This window comes from Lolium rigidum, chromosome 5 (genome assembly GCF_022539505.1).
Source record: "Lolium rigidum isolate FL_2022 chromosome 5, APGP_CSIRO_Lrig_0.1, whole genome shotgun sequence".
Classification (NCBI taxonomy): domain Eukaryota; kingdom Viridiplantae; phylum Streptophyta; class Magnoliopsida; order Poales; family Poaceae; genus Lolium; species Lolium rigidum.
The window spans coordinates 184,706,035-184,723,600 of record NC_061512.1 but is presented as its reverse complement, the minus strand read 5'-3'; the positions used below and the strand labels follow the sequence as shown (position 1 = coordinate 184,723,600).

Here is a 17,566-nt window from a genome sequence, read left to right as displayed (position 1 = left end):
AGACGCCAATGATCATTGGGCCCGTATACGAGTGGGGTCAGAGGAACCGAGTCTGTGTGTGCGTTCTGGTTCTGGCCATGTCCGATGAAAACCCTAGACTTCAACGGAGGGGAAAAAACATCCGCGCCGCCTCCCCGCTTGAAACCTTCCCGCGTCTCCTCCTCTCCCGCTCAGCCGCCGCCGCACACCGGCGCTGAGCAGCGCCACACTTCATCGTCCCCGACTTCACTGTGGCCCCGCGCTTGCTCGTAGCTCTCCTCGCGGCCCAACGAGGCTGGGCGGAGAGGGATGGCATGGAGAAGAGGCACAACTTGCCCATCATGGTGGTGGCGGAGGAGTGGGATGCCGCCATGATGGGCTGCTGCCAAGGGCACGGCGGCCACCATGGTGGGTCCAGCCCTCCTCGCCGTCTCCGTCGTCCATGCGTCTGCGGTTGACAACTGCGTCCAGGGATGGTAAATTGGTAAGCAACATTCACTGGCTTCAACATCAACTCACGTGTGAGATCTACATATTTTATTTCCGTGTATCCTGCAAATCAGTGCTCCTGTACCTCATTCAGGCATTCCCTAGCGAATACGAAATCAAGATTAATAATGCTACCTGTTTTCGCTGAATCTCCATTCTATTCTGAGTAGGTTATGATTAAAAGGAAATATATGCCATTTGACAGCAGAAAACACTATGCTCAGCTATTTATGTCGTTGTATAAGGTACTTGATGATAAACTATTCCATCACTCATATACATTTTGTAGTGAAGAAATAGGTTTCTCCTTAAGATAATGGTACATATTATGCCCTGAGTTTTACTCTCTGTAATGTTCGGAGCTGACTCTACCAAGAACGGATGACAATGGGATTTGAGGCCAGGGAAGAGGCTAGACGGAAACGCATTCGGGCCATTTGTGGCATGCGGCCGATGGAGTAGTTCTAGGCTAGGTGGTCGGTTGTGACTATACAAGCGTCGTTGGGCGGGCACATGATGCGTTCTTTGGCGTCTCTTATCTTCCCTCGAGTCTTCGAGGTGACGAGCCCATATTGGCATTCTTAACCTCATGGTGAGAGCACTATACATCACAAGTCAAATGAAATTATTTGGTTTAGTGGATCTATATACTATATTCTGAAATTAGATTTCCTATTTTATGGACAAAGTTTTGAAAGTCTTAAACATGAATCTGAAGCTAACATATTTTTAGACAATAAGAGAGTAAGTCTAGGAGATTCGACAGATTCAAAAGTTCATCTTGGTCCCTGGAATTCCTTACCTGCTGTGTTGTGCCACGACATTCTCTTATGACATCATTTTCTAATGATCTGTATAACCTTAACCGACACTTAGTAATTTACACAAGTTAATTAACAGTGGCACTCGAAGTGTCCCCAGTTATAAAGAATTTTGGGAAAAGATTTTTAGTTCCATAAACAACAGACTGATAGAGTGATACTCAGCTGATGCCAAAGCATTATGTGTACATTGTCGTGTTAGTTGTTCAGTTACCTTCAAACAAGGTCCGTGCTTGAGCACTAGAGCTGTTGGTATCCATCCTACTGACTACACGTTTAGTTACCTTCGATATTGATCTCCATCGTATTTGATTGCAGGCAGCTATATCAGCTCCATTGCATGGTGGGTTATCTAGACTTTGCTTTTTTAGATGATTGATGAGATTGTACATCGCTCTCCAACTGTTCTGGCTGGTTTGCTGTTTGGGGATGAGAAAGAGTCTAGTGACACATTGCAAAGAAGGCTTTTCTCTGAAGCCTTTTCGAATGAGGGCACTCAGCCATTTCTACCCATCATTTGTCAAGGAGTCACTGATGAAATTGGCAATTACACCAAGATAGTGGTGCATAAGAAGATAGCTTTTGGGGTATGCTTTACTAAACCTTTTCATCAATTGTTCTATTCCGCTTTTATGCTCTAGAAAATCAGTGGATCTTCAGAATTATTCTATTCCGCTTTTATGTTCTAGCACCAAGAGGATATATTTCAGAATGTGGTTAGTTTTCCATCTGTCAGCCTGTGGCTGTTCCACATAATTATACTTTTGTCTTCAGTTGTTTTCTCAGGTTCTTACCTAGCTAGAAGCATTATTGTTTTAGATCTTTAGTTGTATTATTCATGCCACTGCTTTTCCTGCCAATTATACTGCGTACCCCGTTGGTCATGAGACTAATTTAGTTCTATGGGGGTTGATGAGCTCTCTTATCTGTTAAATATTATGCATTTGATATTTCGCATGTTTCACAAGTCACTGATATGTACTTAATATTTAGAGGCAAGAAAATCAAGTTGATTCTAATTTTACTTTTGGTGTTGATGCACTGCTACACATGTCATCTGGTAGAAGTAAAAAGGTCATATGTTTACACATGGCCAGCTTTGTGTGGTTGTGTCGCGTATGCTCTCTAAAATCTCTTCGCATGTTGATTGAAAATGAGGATGGTACAAGCGGTTTTACAATCTCCTGCAGTCATCTGATAGAATTTACTAATTGTTTTGTTATGGAAGTGGTCTGCCGCATTTTAGATTTGTGGGATACACATGTTTTTTCAACTGTGAATGCTTGTGTTTGTATGCAGTGCATCTGTCTTATGCAACATGTATGGCTAAGGTCCTGAGGAATTTGTACCGGAAATATTGTAGGGTGTGGTGAAGTTTTTAGAGTTTCAGTTTGAGTGTGTTCTAATCGCTTTGGTTTGCTTCAAGTTTCTTAGTTATGTATGCATTGATGCATTGCAGCAGGGTGTAGTATATGATGTATGCAACTTTAAGATAATCAACTATTCTCATGTGGAGTATGGCAGTCCACTTTCATTAACTAAGCCATGTTTAAATTAGATGCAAGTTACTTGTCATTAGACAAATATTCTATATACAGAGATCATGCCGAACCAACGTCTTTCATCTTTACAGGGCAATGGTTATAGAACGCTTCTAGGCCAGAAGCATCACATTTAGACTTAGACACTCGTCGACAATCCAAAATTGACCCTGAACTGATATGCGCACTTGCTAAGCAAGTTGTCCAGGACCAGCTCCAGCTATAGGTTCTACCCCACTTATATAAATTGACCGTTTTTACCATATTTTGTTAATTGTCATGTAGTATGTAATCTGCTGAAGTTAGACGTTAATCACTTCCTGTTGGGCATGCAGATGAACAAGAAATTGCAGGAGCTGAAGGGCGCCAACAAACCTTCAGACGTCGAAACTTAGTGTGCAAGGCCTTGGGATGGTCAGGTAGTTGTGAACTAACGCCCTGCCAGCCTTGATGCACACGGCACACAAAGGCAAAAAGATTGGTGAAATTTCCTTGGCTAATATAGTATTATTTTTCAAGCCTGGCAGGGTACATTGGGTGAGCTTCTAAGATTATTTGGGCATTTTCAGAGGTTTATATACACCGTTATTATTATGGGTGATTTATAATGTGTTCTGTTGCAGGTGATTTAACCGTGGCGCGGTAGGCGGCCGTGCAGATGTGCGGTGGGATTGAGGTCGACGATTGCTGCAGCGGCTGGCGGAAAACGGCGGCTGTAGCGGTTCGTTGCCTCGTCCTCTTCTCTCTCCCACCAGCCCAGCACCATTCCCTCTCTCACACATTCTTCCTGGTCTATTTTTTGCACCTCGTGAGAAGGAGGGGGGCGGCTTCAGCGGAAGGACCAGGTGGAGTCTGGCGCGTAAGGGAGCAAGCTGGAAGGGCCGATTGTTTTGGGGGTCTGGTTGTTGCTGTTCTAGGTTGACTACCACATCAACTAAGTTGCGTCCTCCTGCAAAGTATCAAGCGCCATCATGTCTCCCTCCCATCAAGCACCACCAAGGCAGCAAGGTGCTATTCATATCTACAGATTTGTTTTTCTGTAAGAGAAAGAATAGTGGTTTATATAGGAAGAGAAGGGTGGGGATGTTGTATGATTCCAGGTCCAATGAAAGCACATCAGTTGTTGAGTTCATAGGATAGAGCTATATTGGTTGTAGATGTTAGGGTTTTCGAATTGTTGTCCTGCCTTTGATAATTGGCAATTCTTGTTGTTCATTTTGTAGATTGATTTGGCTTTTGCTCATATTTATACTAACACTTGATGAGTTCATATGTCTAATTCCATGCCAGATATAGCTGAGAAGCTACCGCAATACCGCAGATGGATTCTTGAATTCACTAAAGATATTGGTTGTTCCTCCTCGCCCAATTTATCAATAGGCTGGCAACTTCACTGAGATACATGACAAATTATCTCTGCTATAGGTTTGCTCCCTCGATTACGAACCATCTTTTGTGTACCTATGTTCATGGAAGTGGCTTCTGCAAAACTGAGCATGTGCCTTTATTTCTCTTGTTCTTTTGGTGTGATTGGAATATAAGATCTCAGTTTAGCTTCTCTGAAATCTGGACCATGCCCATTCTCTTTTAGTCGTCATGGTGCCTTAGGATAAGCGATAGAGTTAAATTTAGTAACTTCATGTTATGGCCTCTTCAGTTTTTGCCTTGGTAAAAGTGATAGTTTAAATGGTACATTATCTACTATTCTCTTTCTTATATACTTGTCCCCCATATGGTCAGATTGGACAATCCCATGGAGCTTCCTTCACAACAGATTCATTTTTTTTTACTTCTTGCCAAGTAATTGGTTGCTTTAAGCTTAACCTTCCCATTCTGGTCTGCGTTTTCACATGCCATGTCTAAAATTACAGAGGTCTTGTTTTTCCTTGCAATTGGAATGTCATCACTGTCAATTGCTTGCTCAATTCATATGCTGATACTGAGAACTGTGGTGCTAGCTTACCTATACATACGCAGTGAAAATATTGTGTACAGTATGCACCTCACTAGTGACTGGGAATATGATTTTATTTTGTTCATGCAAACTGATATGTGTTTTAGTCATCTAGCACCTGGAGTATGTAAAAAAAAAGATGAAGGAGTAAATAAGCTATAGTGGAGCAATAGTTTAGCAGTGGCAGATGCCTATTACAGTATGTTGCCTACGTATTAGTGGTTACCTATTTCTGTATAACTTCGATGTTATAGCATGTTGTTCCTACTTGGTACCCAAACCCGATTGAGGTTCCACTGGCAGTGCAACTTTTTTTTGTGCCTTTTGCGCAAGCTGGAGACTAACCCAACTGATCCTAATGATCGAAAAGTGGTGCTGCTGGTTCTGGTACATAAGGGCCTATCAAAAGGCCATGTCTGCTTTCATCACTAGATACATGCGTCATCACTGCTGTTTGATTTTCTTCTCCAAATGATAATGGTTCGGTTAGCTCATTATCGTTGCTATACTTACCTTCTTGCAGATGGTAAGAAGATTACTGCTATACTTAAATTCTTGCAGATGATAAGATTACCGCTGTACTTAAATTCTTGCAGATGATAAGATTACCGCTGTACTTAAATTCTTGCAGATGATAATATTACGGATTTGTGGTTGTGAGGGCTAGCTTTGTTCTCATGTTGCATTATCACTACCGCTATGACCCTGTTGTTAAGAATGTGGTATTGTGTCACTGTGGGAACAATACATGTATAAGCCTCTTGTGCGACAATTATAATAATGATAGTTATTTCGCTTCAACATTATTGTTGAATTAATTTGTCACCTAACCGTGTCTTTTATATGCGTGGAGTTGTTTCTTTAACAGTATATTTTTTAGTTTAAAGAGTGTTTACCCACTGATTTATCCATGTGAAAACCGGATCTAAATCCTAAACCTTGCTTTTCGTATTCACTGTCATGAGGAATGTCTATCTCTCTTATTTTTCCTCTCGGGTGAGACAAAAGTTGCTATGCTTGTTGGAATCACCGTAATATTTATGATTCATGTGTTTCGCGCATATTGGTGGTGAAGGAAGGTAGATCTTAGACCTCTGTTCCTGCTTCCCCCAAAAGATATACCACCATTTTGGCATGCATTTTTTATCATCACGGTCAATGGTATTGCTACTGCCTAGAGACGTTCTCAATTTTTTTCCCACGGTACTCTTGGTTGCAGTCTTGTGTTCGAACCTTTGCGACAGCTCTTCTATCTCAAGCTACAGATTCATAGACTGAACTTTATTTGTTCCTAATGTATGGTGATAGGATTTTATATTGTTGTTAAGATGATTAAGCTTTTGGTGATTCTGCAAACATATACGCTTAGTATATTCAAACTAGACAGCTACCATGCTCTATATTATATTACTAGGTATTTCCCCCCAACAAGCCACTGATTACACTAGGGTTCTGTATGGTACGAGGAGGCTTAGGAGCTCACAAAAATGGACTAATCAATGTTGTTCGTATCTGTATCTTATTACTTACTCTTACTATGAGATTCCTTATGTGGTCATGCTGCACGGTGCAGTTGCTCACCACATCGCTATTGTGTGAATTGCATTATTATTGCTTTTGCCTGATGATAAATAGTACTCCATCCGTCACATGAAACATGTTGGAGGTTTGTTAAAATGTGGATGTATCTAGATACTACTTGGTGTCTAGAAACATCTAAATTTAGACAAATCTCAAAACATATTTCATGTGACGGAGGGAGTACTATGGTTCATCCCTCTGTATTTTATTACTTTGTTTGCATTGCTTTAATGTTAGAACTGTTTGCTATGCTACATAGGACAGTCCCTATTGATCTCGACACCATAGGGATACGGAGAAATTGGAAGTGAGAGGGAGCCTTGGTACACGCCATAATTTTATATTGTTGCAAACAGTGAACTACTTTTGTTCACAGCAGTATCCTCTTCAGGGCCTCTCAGGGTCTGTCAGATAGTGAGATGTGTCATTTTTTTAATGCTCTATGTTATGTCTTAATTAAAGAAACCATACTGAGCTACAAGTTTCAATTGCAGTGTTATATTCATCAATAGTTTTTTTGGGTGCCAATATCAAGTATCAACCCCTGAAGTAATTTTTTAAATCTGACAGATACCCCTCTGTATGACCCCTCTGTTAGTGATTCATGTTAATGCATCTTAACTTGAGAAAGATCTTCAATGTATTACCCCTCTGTTTATTATGGTTTTGAAGTTCATGTGTGGATGCGTATAAAATTACAGAAATGCCAACTCATATTTTCCTTCATTGCGATATGCCGATATCCTTGTGATTTTATTGATAATTTTTTTCCACGGCTATCGGTATAGCACCGAATAATGCAACTTAATTGATATCGTTTGTTTTAATGTGTGATGAAGTGTACTTAAATGTGTGGCTCTCCGTTTATTTTGTTTAATGCTTACTTGCCTTGCCATCTTTTGGGCATCGTATTGTGGACATTACAAATACCAAGTGTATGTTTTTACTGAAAGATGCACTTTATTTGTATAAGGGATTAGTGCTCTTGTAGCTGAATGGAACTTTCTACCCAATAAACTATGAACGATAACCAATTTAATTGATATCATTTTTTTAAGGAAGAAATGATGGTAAGAACCACCAGGGCCAGAACATGTGTCAATTTACGAGTAGTTTATTTACTTCAAGGAAATAGGACTATAGGAGTAGTGCGGACTTTTTATGTTACAGTGTGGCCGAACCATAGTAAAAAAGATTGTGGCATTATATATGTATCATCATTGTAATTGAAAATGGAATTGGAGAAGAGATGCTTTTATATAACATAATTTGGTCCAGCCATATGTTTTTTTCTGTTGTCGCGCCCTTGACAGAGAAGCAGTAGTACGTGTTCTGGTTCCCTAGAGAGATCTCCCGTTTCTTGTACACAATGAAATTAGGCTGATTGAGTTTCTACTCTGTTTGTCTGTCTTAAAAATAGAACTATTTGCAAGCCATCTCTCTGCATTTTATCCATGCAGATACAGTTTATTGGCTTACATTATGTAGGTGCATTTGCACAAGCTCCCTCTGGTAATATCAGATCCTAATTTATTGGATTTTTCAGCTTTTTGGGACATTTTAGCGTTTATCTGTTTGCAGTGTTGTAGATGTTAGTGGTGATTCAGTTAATATTGGATCTTTTTTGCAAAAGAAATGGTGAGTTATAGAGATTTGCACTTGCTACTTACATTGTAGCCATTTGACCGTCTGTGATTTTTTTTTGAGAAATGTATACATGTCTCTTTGACATTGTTTAGTACCCTTGATTACCACAAGCGTTCATAGAGAGCCAACTTAGTCTACTATAAATTCGTTACAAAATTTCATGTTATAAGTGCCAGCTACTGAGCATGTTGTGTTACACAGATTGAGGGGGCATTTAATATTTCTGTTTCCTAACAACTAATCAATCAACACTGTTCTACATGCCATATGTGTTGTGTATAGCAGGTAAAAATATTGCTCTGATAGAGTGGAGGTAAGTTGGTGCTATTGGTTTAGTTGCAGATCTCAGTTTGTATGGTCTTTTTCAGGTGTTTAGCTATGAAAGGAGATGATTCCCCTGAAGGTGACAAGTTTTCGTATTGGTTATTCCTTGTTCTGCCTGGTGATCCGCTAGGTTCTCTAGCCATTCTCACTACCTGTGAATTCAGGTACGTGCTTTTCTTTTGGCCCTTGCTTGCTTTACGTTCTGCTTCTTAGCTTATATTCCCCTTCTCCATGGTCCTTCCCCACTTTACAAGTTTGAGGATTACTCCTGTGTGATGGGGCGGATTAAGACAAATAATATCTTCTATTTGCTATTTTGCTCATGATCAGGAAGTACTCATTTTTTCATTGTGCCTGCAACCCAGTTAGGCAACAGTTTCTCTAAACAGTAGGTGACCTGGGCTACATAGCTTGTGCTATTTATTAGGCATTAAATCTCATGTGCTTTGCTATATCCGTGCTAGCAAAGTTCAGTCTATGAACTTTTGATATTTAAGAATAATGCTGATCTATTAACTTTGGGTGTCAAACTCTAGAGAGGATAGCAATGAAATAATAATTTTGGATTGAAAAGAGAAAGGCAACATGTAAAATCATACCATATAGTTAATGTAAGTTCACGCCTTTGATCATGGAAGTTAGAAACCAAATCAAAGCCATTGTATACTTATTTACTGCATATCTAGGTAGAAATGCAGTAGAGGTGTACAAGCATATAGCTATGACATATGAATTTACTCAAGGACACTAACTACTGGATAACTCTCTTTTGTTGATGGATGTACCTACAAGTCTCCAGGCACATCTCTGAAAATGCGATAGAAAATTATTCCAGGGAGTTTATGACTGCTTTGTTGAGCGCTGTATACATGGCATGCTTGGCTTTTTATTTGATTTGGTTGTATGAATAGGGGCCTAAGTGGGCCATTGTATTTCTAGGATCAGGTTTGAGCATACACATATCTAGAAGTCTAGGTAGTAGGCAAAGAGACTGATGATGAGCTTCTGAACTAGAGAGTGCAACAAGTGAAGAATGAGAGGCTCTTTTATCGAGATTCAGTCTGAGCTGTTGAGCTGCCTGACGAAGCTGGAGAAGTTGTCGCGCGTGAAAGGTGGAGGGGTCCCGGACGACGAAGCTGCTGCTGGCGTGGCCCCAGGAGATGGCCCCGTCCAGTTGCGGCTCGCTGACCAGCTGCGGGCCCTGCGGCAGCGCCTCCAGCGGATGCGGCGGCTCCGCCAACGAGAGCGGCGGCTGGACGAGGTGGTGGTGGTGGTTCAGCGCGACGTAGTGGGACCTCTGGGGCGACGGTAGCAGCGGCTCCCATGTCCAAGCATGCCAGATTGATGCGGAGCTCCAATCGTAACCATGCTCGGTGCTTAGGGCACTTTGCTTCTAATCAAAGGTACGACAGTAATCAAAGGATAACACTGCTTCTGTACTTTATAGAGTATGGGCATTACTCCAATGTTGCCTTCAGTATCTCGTTTCAGAGTATAAGCTGTCAACATTAGCAAGACAATTCATTCTTATTTCCTCTGTTTTGTGTACAGGAAAAGGAAGGAGTGGTGTACCTGCCTGTTCTTGGGAATTTGCTGTTCTTGATGTCATTCCTAACCAGGAAAATGTGGTTGTGGATGCAAATGATGAAATTATTAAACTCTAGGTAAGATAACTACGGCATAGTACTGCTCATTTACCATGATCAAATATATCTGTATTTCTGGAATGCATGGCCATATCCATCCGATACTGATACACTATAGTTACTGGTACATAACATTGCTGATAGCATTGATGTTTCCATGTAGGTCTTTCACTCATGCAAACTTTACAGTGGCCTGGACAACTCGGATAAGACAGTAATTATGCTCAAGATAGATGGAGACAACATTAGTTGCTGGTGTTTATCAAAGGGCAGTTGCTGGTGGAATTAAAGGTAAAGATTCATCTCCACCCTGATCAATTCATGTTTGTGTTACTAAAAGAACAGATAGTTCATGTTAATGAACAGTAGCCAAGGGCACATCTGCTGTAAGCACTTAATCGCGATTTGATGTATCCTGATGGCGACTTACCTTAATTAAATCATTGTAAAAACAACAATACAGTAGCAGTAGTTTTATTCTGACCATATAGTCAATTTAGCACCAGGCCACCAGTACGTGTGTCATCCGAGTCAATACTCAGTCACAGCAAGATAAACAATATGTATTGAAGTATTAATGCTAAGCTGAATGATTTCCTGGATAAACAATATTCTGTTTAGACATCCATTAGCATGGTCTGAATAAACCTCTTATCTTTGATCTGTGAATGGGAATTTGATCAATTCCTGTTATAACAACACCACCACCTGAAATTTTACATCTCTGTTGAGTTCATATCTGGTTATGTCTACTTCCACTATTCCTGCTAATAACTATTGAAGTCTAGTAATATGAAATTCATCTTCAGTCGACACTGGACCTTTTTAATTTGAACTTACATCAACAAAAAAAGAGGCAAGTAGTAGATTCAGAGAAGTAGACATACTCCACTACCACAAATTAACTACACTTGTCCATCAATTCCAGGTACTGATGTAGCTTATGTTCATTATCTTCAGGTTTAGAAAGCCCATGTACTGACTGGTTATGTATGTGCATCCCACATATTCTGAAAATGCGGTAAACATATATTCTCAACTTTGGGGCTGTTGTATTTTGCTTTGCTTTGGATGTGTATTCTTGCTTGCTTGCAAAGCTAACTCAAGGCCATTCTTGTTGGTCGCTAAACTGAACCTTTTTAAATCCAAATTCATGAACAAGCAAAGAGGCTAGCAGTAGGGTTTCAGACAAGTAGATGTACTCCAGTACCATGAGTTAGCTACCCTTGTCCTTTAATGTGAGACAAGCCATGCACTGCTGTAGATAATTTTTGTTTTCTTTTCCTGTGCAGTTTTTGGCTCATTTGTCGCCAGCAAGATCTCCATTCTTCTTGTACAGGTACGGCTAGTTCTTGAGAGAGGGGACTGGTTCTTCTTTGATCTGCTCGTAGAGTTGTTAACATTCAATATTTGGTAGTAACATTTTGGTTTAGTATTTCTTTTACATCTGTGTGACTGGTTATGTATGTGCATACCACATATTCTGAAAATGCGGTAAATATATATTCTCAACTTTGGGGCTGTTGTAATTTTGCTTTGCATCTGTGTGACTAGTGTTATGCTCTATACTATGTGGTGCTGAATGTTCACTGTAAGTGCTTGTGTATGATGCATGCTCTAATGTGCAGTAAGAAAATGAACTGAGAGCAGATAGCAGTGAGCATAGATTCCTATGACTTTGTTACTACTCCAGTAATAAGAAAAGAAAACCAGCAGATAGCAGATAGCAAACAACTGTAACACTTGATTTTGCTTAAACTTTTTTGGTGCTTTGGACAGAAATTGAAGAACAAAGGTAGCGATAACCAATGGGAAACCTGCATCCTGGTCTGGAGCATAACCTCCTGTAGGTGGAGTGCAGCTGACTGGTGGAGTGCAATTGAGATCCAACAAAGGTGGAGTGCAATTGAGGTCGAACATAAATGCTGCCATGGTGTACTCCATTGATTGCAGGCCACTTATATTGTTTTTTCAGTGATGTTGCAGGGTTGTTTGGCTGGAGCCGGAGACGAACATGGCGGAGGCGAGCAGCAACAATTAGTCAGCGGCAGGAGCCTGGAGCAACTGGAGCGGAGCTGTGCGTGCTGGAGATCGAGGCGATCCGGGCGTCCTGGGCAGCGAGGAAGAGGATCGAGCGGATCTGCGCGTTCTGGGGATCCTGGCGACCTGGGGATCGAGGGGACCAAGGGATGAGGGCAGCGATAACCTGGGGAGAAGCAGCGCCCAGGTCTGGGAGGCCAGGATGAGCGACCTGGGGAGGGGGAGAAGCAGCGCCCAGGTCTAGAGGCCAGGAGGAGTATGTGTTTGTACTGTTTTTCTTAAGAAGAGACGGGCTAATTTTAGAGTGAAAACCAGGTTCCAAGTAGCCTAAAGAAGTTGCATCCTTGTTGAATTAGTTAGATACACCGCATAAGAGTCGTGTATGCAGGTAGATACGCAGGTGGGATTGTGGGAACACAAAAAGTAAACTGGTAGGACGTGTTTCGTAGCTTGCGGGAGGCTCAACCTGCTCCCACGGAGACTAAAACGGACTGTTTGGATGACCGCATGTAAGCTCGTAAATTCCGTCGGAATTGAACTTTTCTGGCGAATTTACGGGTTCGGGCCGAATCAGTCGCGAAATGAAACCCGAAAACATGGGCTGGTCCGTAAAAGAAGTTCAGGCCCCCGATAAACTCCCTGCACGCCACGTATTAAAAGGGTTCGCGAAGGGGAGTTTGGTTCGCAAACCCTACTCCCCTCCATCGTTCCTCTCCCTTCGCCGCCATCACTCACCATTTTCGGCAAGCAATCCAGCTCGCCTCCCGCCGCCACGCCTGTCTTCCATAGCGATGTGGAGCAGCGCAAGTGGAATCGGAGCGAGGGCGCGCGCAAGCGCAGCGCGCGCCGGTGGACGAACTGGGGGTTCACGCCCCCAGGGAAGCTCGCGCGCTACGGCAACGCTGGCGAGGGCTCCTCGTCCGGCCAGTCTAGCCGACACCGCCGCGCGCCATAGGTTATTATAGGCCGCATTTTGCTTTAGCTAGGTAGCGCTTGCCGGTGTACCACTAATTTAGGTTCAATTTGTCGAACTATGTAAGTATCGATGCTCAATCGGAGCATCTATGTCATGTCGAACTATGATCATCGCCTAATTTACCCGCGCTACGGGGACAGGGTGTTTCTACACCCGGGTGCATATGCACCCTTTATTTGAAACGCATATTAAATATATTTAAAAATGTTAGAAAAATACAAATAAAAATTCTTTGTGTATACCTTGACATGTTTCATGCTTACAAAGTTGTTTCAGCAAAAACCGATATGTTTCATGCCTTGTGCAAAAAAGACAAATCTTAGGTGCTAAAATAGTCTATTTTTTGAGGCATTATTTGCCTTTTTTACACAGGGTACAAAAAATGTTGGTTTTAGGTGAAAATTTACGTGCACACATAGAACATGTCCCTCTACATGCTAAATTTTTTTCCTAAATTTTTTACGGTTTGGAAATATGTTTTATACATACCGGGTGCATATGCACCCGAGATCAGATTTGATTTTCCGGCGCTACGGTTTCTATTCTGCGTCACTGCGAAAATCGATAGAACTTACGTTTTCGGTGAACTGAACTCCACTTTTTCAGTTCGCGTTTTTTCGGGTTCTACTAGAGATGCTCTAAGGTTGGGCTGTGCCAAAGCAAACTGTGTGAGATTTCCTTATAGGAGGATAAAGAGATTCCTGAATAATTCCCTTTTTTATATGAAAATAATTCCAATTTTTTGGTATTGCACTTCATGTAATTTATCCTAATCTTCCTTCCCTCGGTAGCAGCCAGCCTAGGGACAACAGCTGATTTGACCGTTTTCAGGGAATCATCTCGCCGTGCCCTCCTCCGTTTTTTTCGATAAAGGACGCTTTATTACTCAAAATAAAGTAATACATCCGGCCTTTGCATAGTTAGGATGCACACAGCCGCAATAATCCACAAGATAGCACTAAAAAGGAAAACAATATGTCTCAGCTATTACAAAACAAAAATGAGTCTAAGACGAAGGAAGGTCGATCCACAAATCACGCTGCCATTCATGTTGGGAAAAATATCCCTCGCCGTGTCCTCCAACCGTGTAGACACCTCCATAAATAGGTCGTGATGCTCCACACGCTGTAGTTGTAACCACAAACGGAGCGTAGCTATACACCGGTAGATGACCTGCATAAGAGAATAATTTTTATTATTAAAAACCTTGTCATTTCTACATAGCCATAGCGACCATATAATGGCAATCGCTCCCACCCTAATAAGTCGCTTGAACCTAGGATCAACACCATTAAGCCAATTGCCGAATAAATTCGTAATGCTCCATGGTAGATATAAGGTAGAACCTATCTGGATGACTGACCATATAGATCTTGCAAATTTGCATTGAAAAAATAAGTGTTTAATAGTCTTATCGTGATGATAGAATACGCACTTCTTACTTCCTTGCCAATTGCGTTTTGCAAGGTTGTCCTTGGTAAGAATTACTTCTCTACGAAGATACCACGCAAACACTTTAGTTTTAAGTGGGATCTTCATTTTCCAAATTTTCTTATTATGATCAACTGGAACATCGGGTTGAATAAAAGCATTATACATACAAGCTACCGAGAAAGTGCCATTCCCCCGTGCATGCGGAAAAAAAGGATTTGCTGGAAATCAAGCGTTTCATACTTAATAAGTTGAAGTCGAGCGCTTGGAGATTCGTATTTTGTGCTTGTAGATTCGTGTTCTGACTTTTGTGTTGTTTGTGTGTGTTTGTGTTGTTGTTGGCCCGACGCGTAAGCGGGCTGACTTGTTTTTCGCGGGACTCGCGGAGTGGGCTTTGTGGAGTGGGATCGTGGTGATGGTTCCTATCTACAAGGCGTCTTTCTCTCTCCCATGGAACCTCTTACCGCGCATTCCAGTTGCGCGTGTGTTGCAAACGACATATTTCTGGTTGCATGTGAGTTGCAACTGAGATTTTTTCGGTTACATGTGGGCTGCAACTAATTTTTTTCCAATTGCATGAGCGTTGCAACTAGGAATTTTCTAGTTGCGCATATGCTGCAACTAAGAATTTCCACATACATGTGGGTTGCAACTGAGATTTTTCCGTGTGCGTCGCAACTAAGAATTTCCACTTATGTGGGTTGCAAATGATTATTTTTCCAATTGCATGAGCGTTGCAACTGGGATTTTTCCAGTTGAGCATATGTTGCAACTAAGAATTTCCACATACATGTGGGTTGCAACTGAGATTTTTCCAGTTACACATGGGTCGTAACTAAGAATTTGCACTTACATGTGGGTTGCAACTAAGTCTTTTCCAGTTACACGTAAATTGCTACTACTAAGATTTTTCTTATGTCTTAAATGGTTGCACAGATTATTTTTTCTAGTGAAAATGTGAACGCACAAAACTGGACGGACGCCAAAATTAAAGTAGTACATGGACTCCCAAAAAAAAGTAGCTCCCCGCACGAGCGCATCTAGCCATAGCGCGAGCTTTTGCAGTGCATTGTAAAAGGGGTGTGAGATATTCGGTCACCTCCTGCAAAAATCTAACCTATTTCTACCATCCCCGCTCACCGCTGAAACTCAAACCACCACCCGCCACCCCCACAATCGGGTCTCTTCCCTGGGCGCCCCACATTAGGTAAGAAGCTCCCTCATCTCCGGTGGCAGCAGAGACGGCGATAAGCCGATAACATTAGTGTCAAGAAAACTACGTCCTCTACTTAATGCAGTTAGCTTTGTCGTCCACCTGCATCGACGATGACTGTAAGTAACGACACCTCTGACTAGGTTTCATAGATGCGCAGTGTTGTTATGGTAGATCTTGACCGACGATGCCTAGTGTAGTTTTTCGTTTGATTCATAACCTTGTTGTGTAGTTTTAATCTTGATTCATAGACTTGATCTGTATTTCAAACTTGTTCTGCAATCTTACTACGGTAGAATTTGTGTCTTAAGCTAGATCTTGCAGACCGTTGTCGGTGTGTGGACCATTGTGTATGTTGTGTAGATGAAGCATGTTGTAGATCATCTCTATTTTGCTAGAGGGACATTCTAGCTGACGATGAGATCCACGCCTTCACCAGCATGACCGACGCCGTGAAGGACGTTGCACATGCCATTAGGGACAACAAGCCGACTGGCAGTGATGGAGATTGTCGGCTTCACAGAGGAGCGCGTATTTCAGCCACCTCGTCAACAACAAGGCACAGGACACCAGCATCAATGGCATGCATGAGCCGCAAAGGATCCTCAACTTACTTTGCCAAGTTTTGCGACTAGAGCTTTGGTTTCTTCGGTCCTGGAGGTGTTGTACATGACGGTGATGATGATGCTGGTTATGACGATGCATATGGTGTATATTTTAGTTGTAACTAGGTCCTAAAAACTTCTTATGAACTATATACACCCACATTATTACATAAAGAATATGCAAAGAAAAAAAGACTGAATAAACAATTAAAACCCAAGGAAAAGAGCTTCCCACGTAGGACACCCCGGGTATGACACACGCCCTTCACTATTTTTCTTTAAGGTAAAGATCTAGGCCTAATCACACATTGCCAGTCATTTTTGTAAGGGCATCTCCAGCGGCGTGACGCTGAGCGACCGTTTGCGTCCGTCTTGACCGAAAATGCGTCTGACACCCTCTCCAGCGGCGCGACACAAAGTGATCGGGCCGTCCGCAGAGATGCAAACCTGCCGCATATTTGCGGCAGGTTTGTGTCTCTGCGGACGCTGCGCGGACGCGCAAAATGTCCGCTCGCGTCCCACCGGGTCCGCCTGGCAGCGGGTCTGCATCGAGGGCATCGCTTCGGCGGTCAGCGCTTCCGCGTCTGCGCCGCAGCCTTCGCCATCAATGGCGGCGCTGCCTGTTCTGCGCGCGCACTGGCGGCGGCGGCTGGGCTTCTGCGCCGCCTTCAATGGCATCATATCCCACGCGCGGCCGCCCTTAAAAGTCCACCGGCCGCGTTCCTCCTTCGCCCACACCTCCACTCGCAACACCACCGCCACATCGTCATGGGGAAGAAGAACGACTTCGATGCCTCCGGCAGCGGCAGCAAGAGGGTGCCGCTCCCCGTCACGGTGGGGAGGCTCATGCACGGCAAATGGTTGCCGTGCGCCACAACCGCCGCCGTACAACCCTTGGGCTCCTCCTCCACAGCCGCAGCCCTGGGCGTCTCCTCCACCGCCGCCACAGCCGTATCCCTGGGCGCCTCCACCGCCGCCACAGCCGCAGCCCTGGGCGCCTCCACCGCCGCCACAGCTGCAGCCCTGGGCGCCTCCATCTCCAGCACCGAATGACAACTGGCCGTGGGTGATACCGGAGCTCATCGTGCTCGACAGCGACGAAGAGCAGCAGTAGGCGCACGCGTTTAGGTTTTTTTTTTAACTATGTAAATTATGTTTTCATGTTAAAAAAAATGAAAAAATGCGTCGTGCCGCTGGAGCCATCCCCGATGCAAACGAACGCGCGGTCGATTTCGACCATTTCGATCAACACAAACGAACGCGCGCGGACGCTAAAATGCGTCGCGCCGCTGGAGATGCCCTAAGCACGACACACATGG

At 42.9% G+C, this 17,566-nt stretch overlaps 1 protein-coding gene and 1 long non-coding RNA gene across 7 annotated transcripts; both read left to right on the top strand.

Annotated features, from left to right (window-relative positions):
* The first annotated feature begins 88 nt into the window (after window positions 1–88).
* On the top strand, window positions 89–9,477 carry LOC124653675. 2 transcript variants are annotated; one of them, XR_006987993.1, is made up of 10 exons: window positions 89–463; window positions 639–713; window positions 845–1,060; window positions 1,608–1,876; window positions 2,923–3,056; window positions 3,166–3,367; window positions 3,454–3,838; window positions 4,121–4,255; window positions 8,381–8,500; window positions 9,276–9,477. It is a non-coding gene; the product is annotated as an uncharacterized LOC124653675 (long non-coding RNA). The 2 variants fall into 2 exon arrangements; XR_006987994.1 differs by lacking the exons at window positions 639–713; window positions 845–1,060 and having other exon boundaries at window positions 91–463; window positions 9,276–9,475.
* A 143-nt stretch (window positions 9,478–9,620) lies between these two features.
* Window positions 9,621–12,509, top strand: LOC124658422. 5 transcript variants are annotated; one of them, XR_006989185.1, is made up of 7 exons: window positions 9,624–9,739; window positions 9,888–10,000; window positions 10,146–10,273; window positions 10,943–11,003; window positions 11,275–11,321; window positions 11,762–11,893; window positions 11,969–12,509. XR_006989185.1 is itself a non-coding variant. In XM_047196756.1 (6 exons), the coding sequence occupies exons 3-6, from the start codon at window positions 10,216–10,218 to the stop codon at window positions 12,021–12,023; spliced, it is 276 nt and encodes a 91-aa protein (XP_047052712.1). In that variant the 5' UTR covers window positions 9,621–9,739; window positions 9,888–10,000; window positions 10,146–10,215; the 3' UTR covers window positions 12,024–12,509. The 5 variants fall into 5 exon arrangements, 4 of the variants coding, with proteins under 4 accessions (XP_047052712.1, XP_047052710.1, XP_047052711.1 ...); XM_047196756.1 differs by lacking the exon at window positions 10,943–11,003 and having other exon boundaries at window positions 9,621–9,739; window positions 11,762–11,877; XM_047196754.1 differs by lacking the exon at window positions 10,943–11,003 and having other exon boundaries at window positions 9,621–9,739; window positions 11,762–11,877; window positions 11,958–12,509.
* Window positions 12,510–17,566: the final 5,057 nt, after the last annotated feature.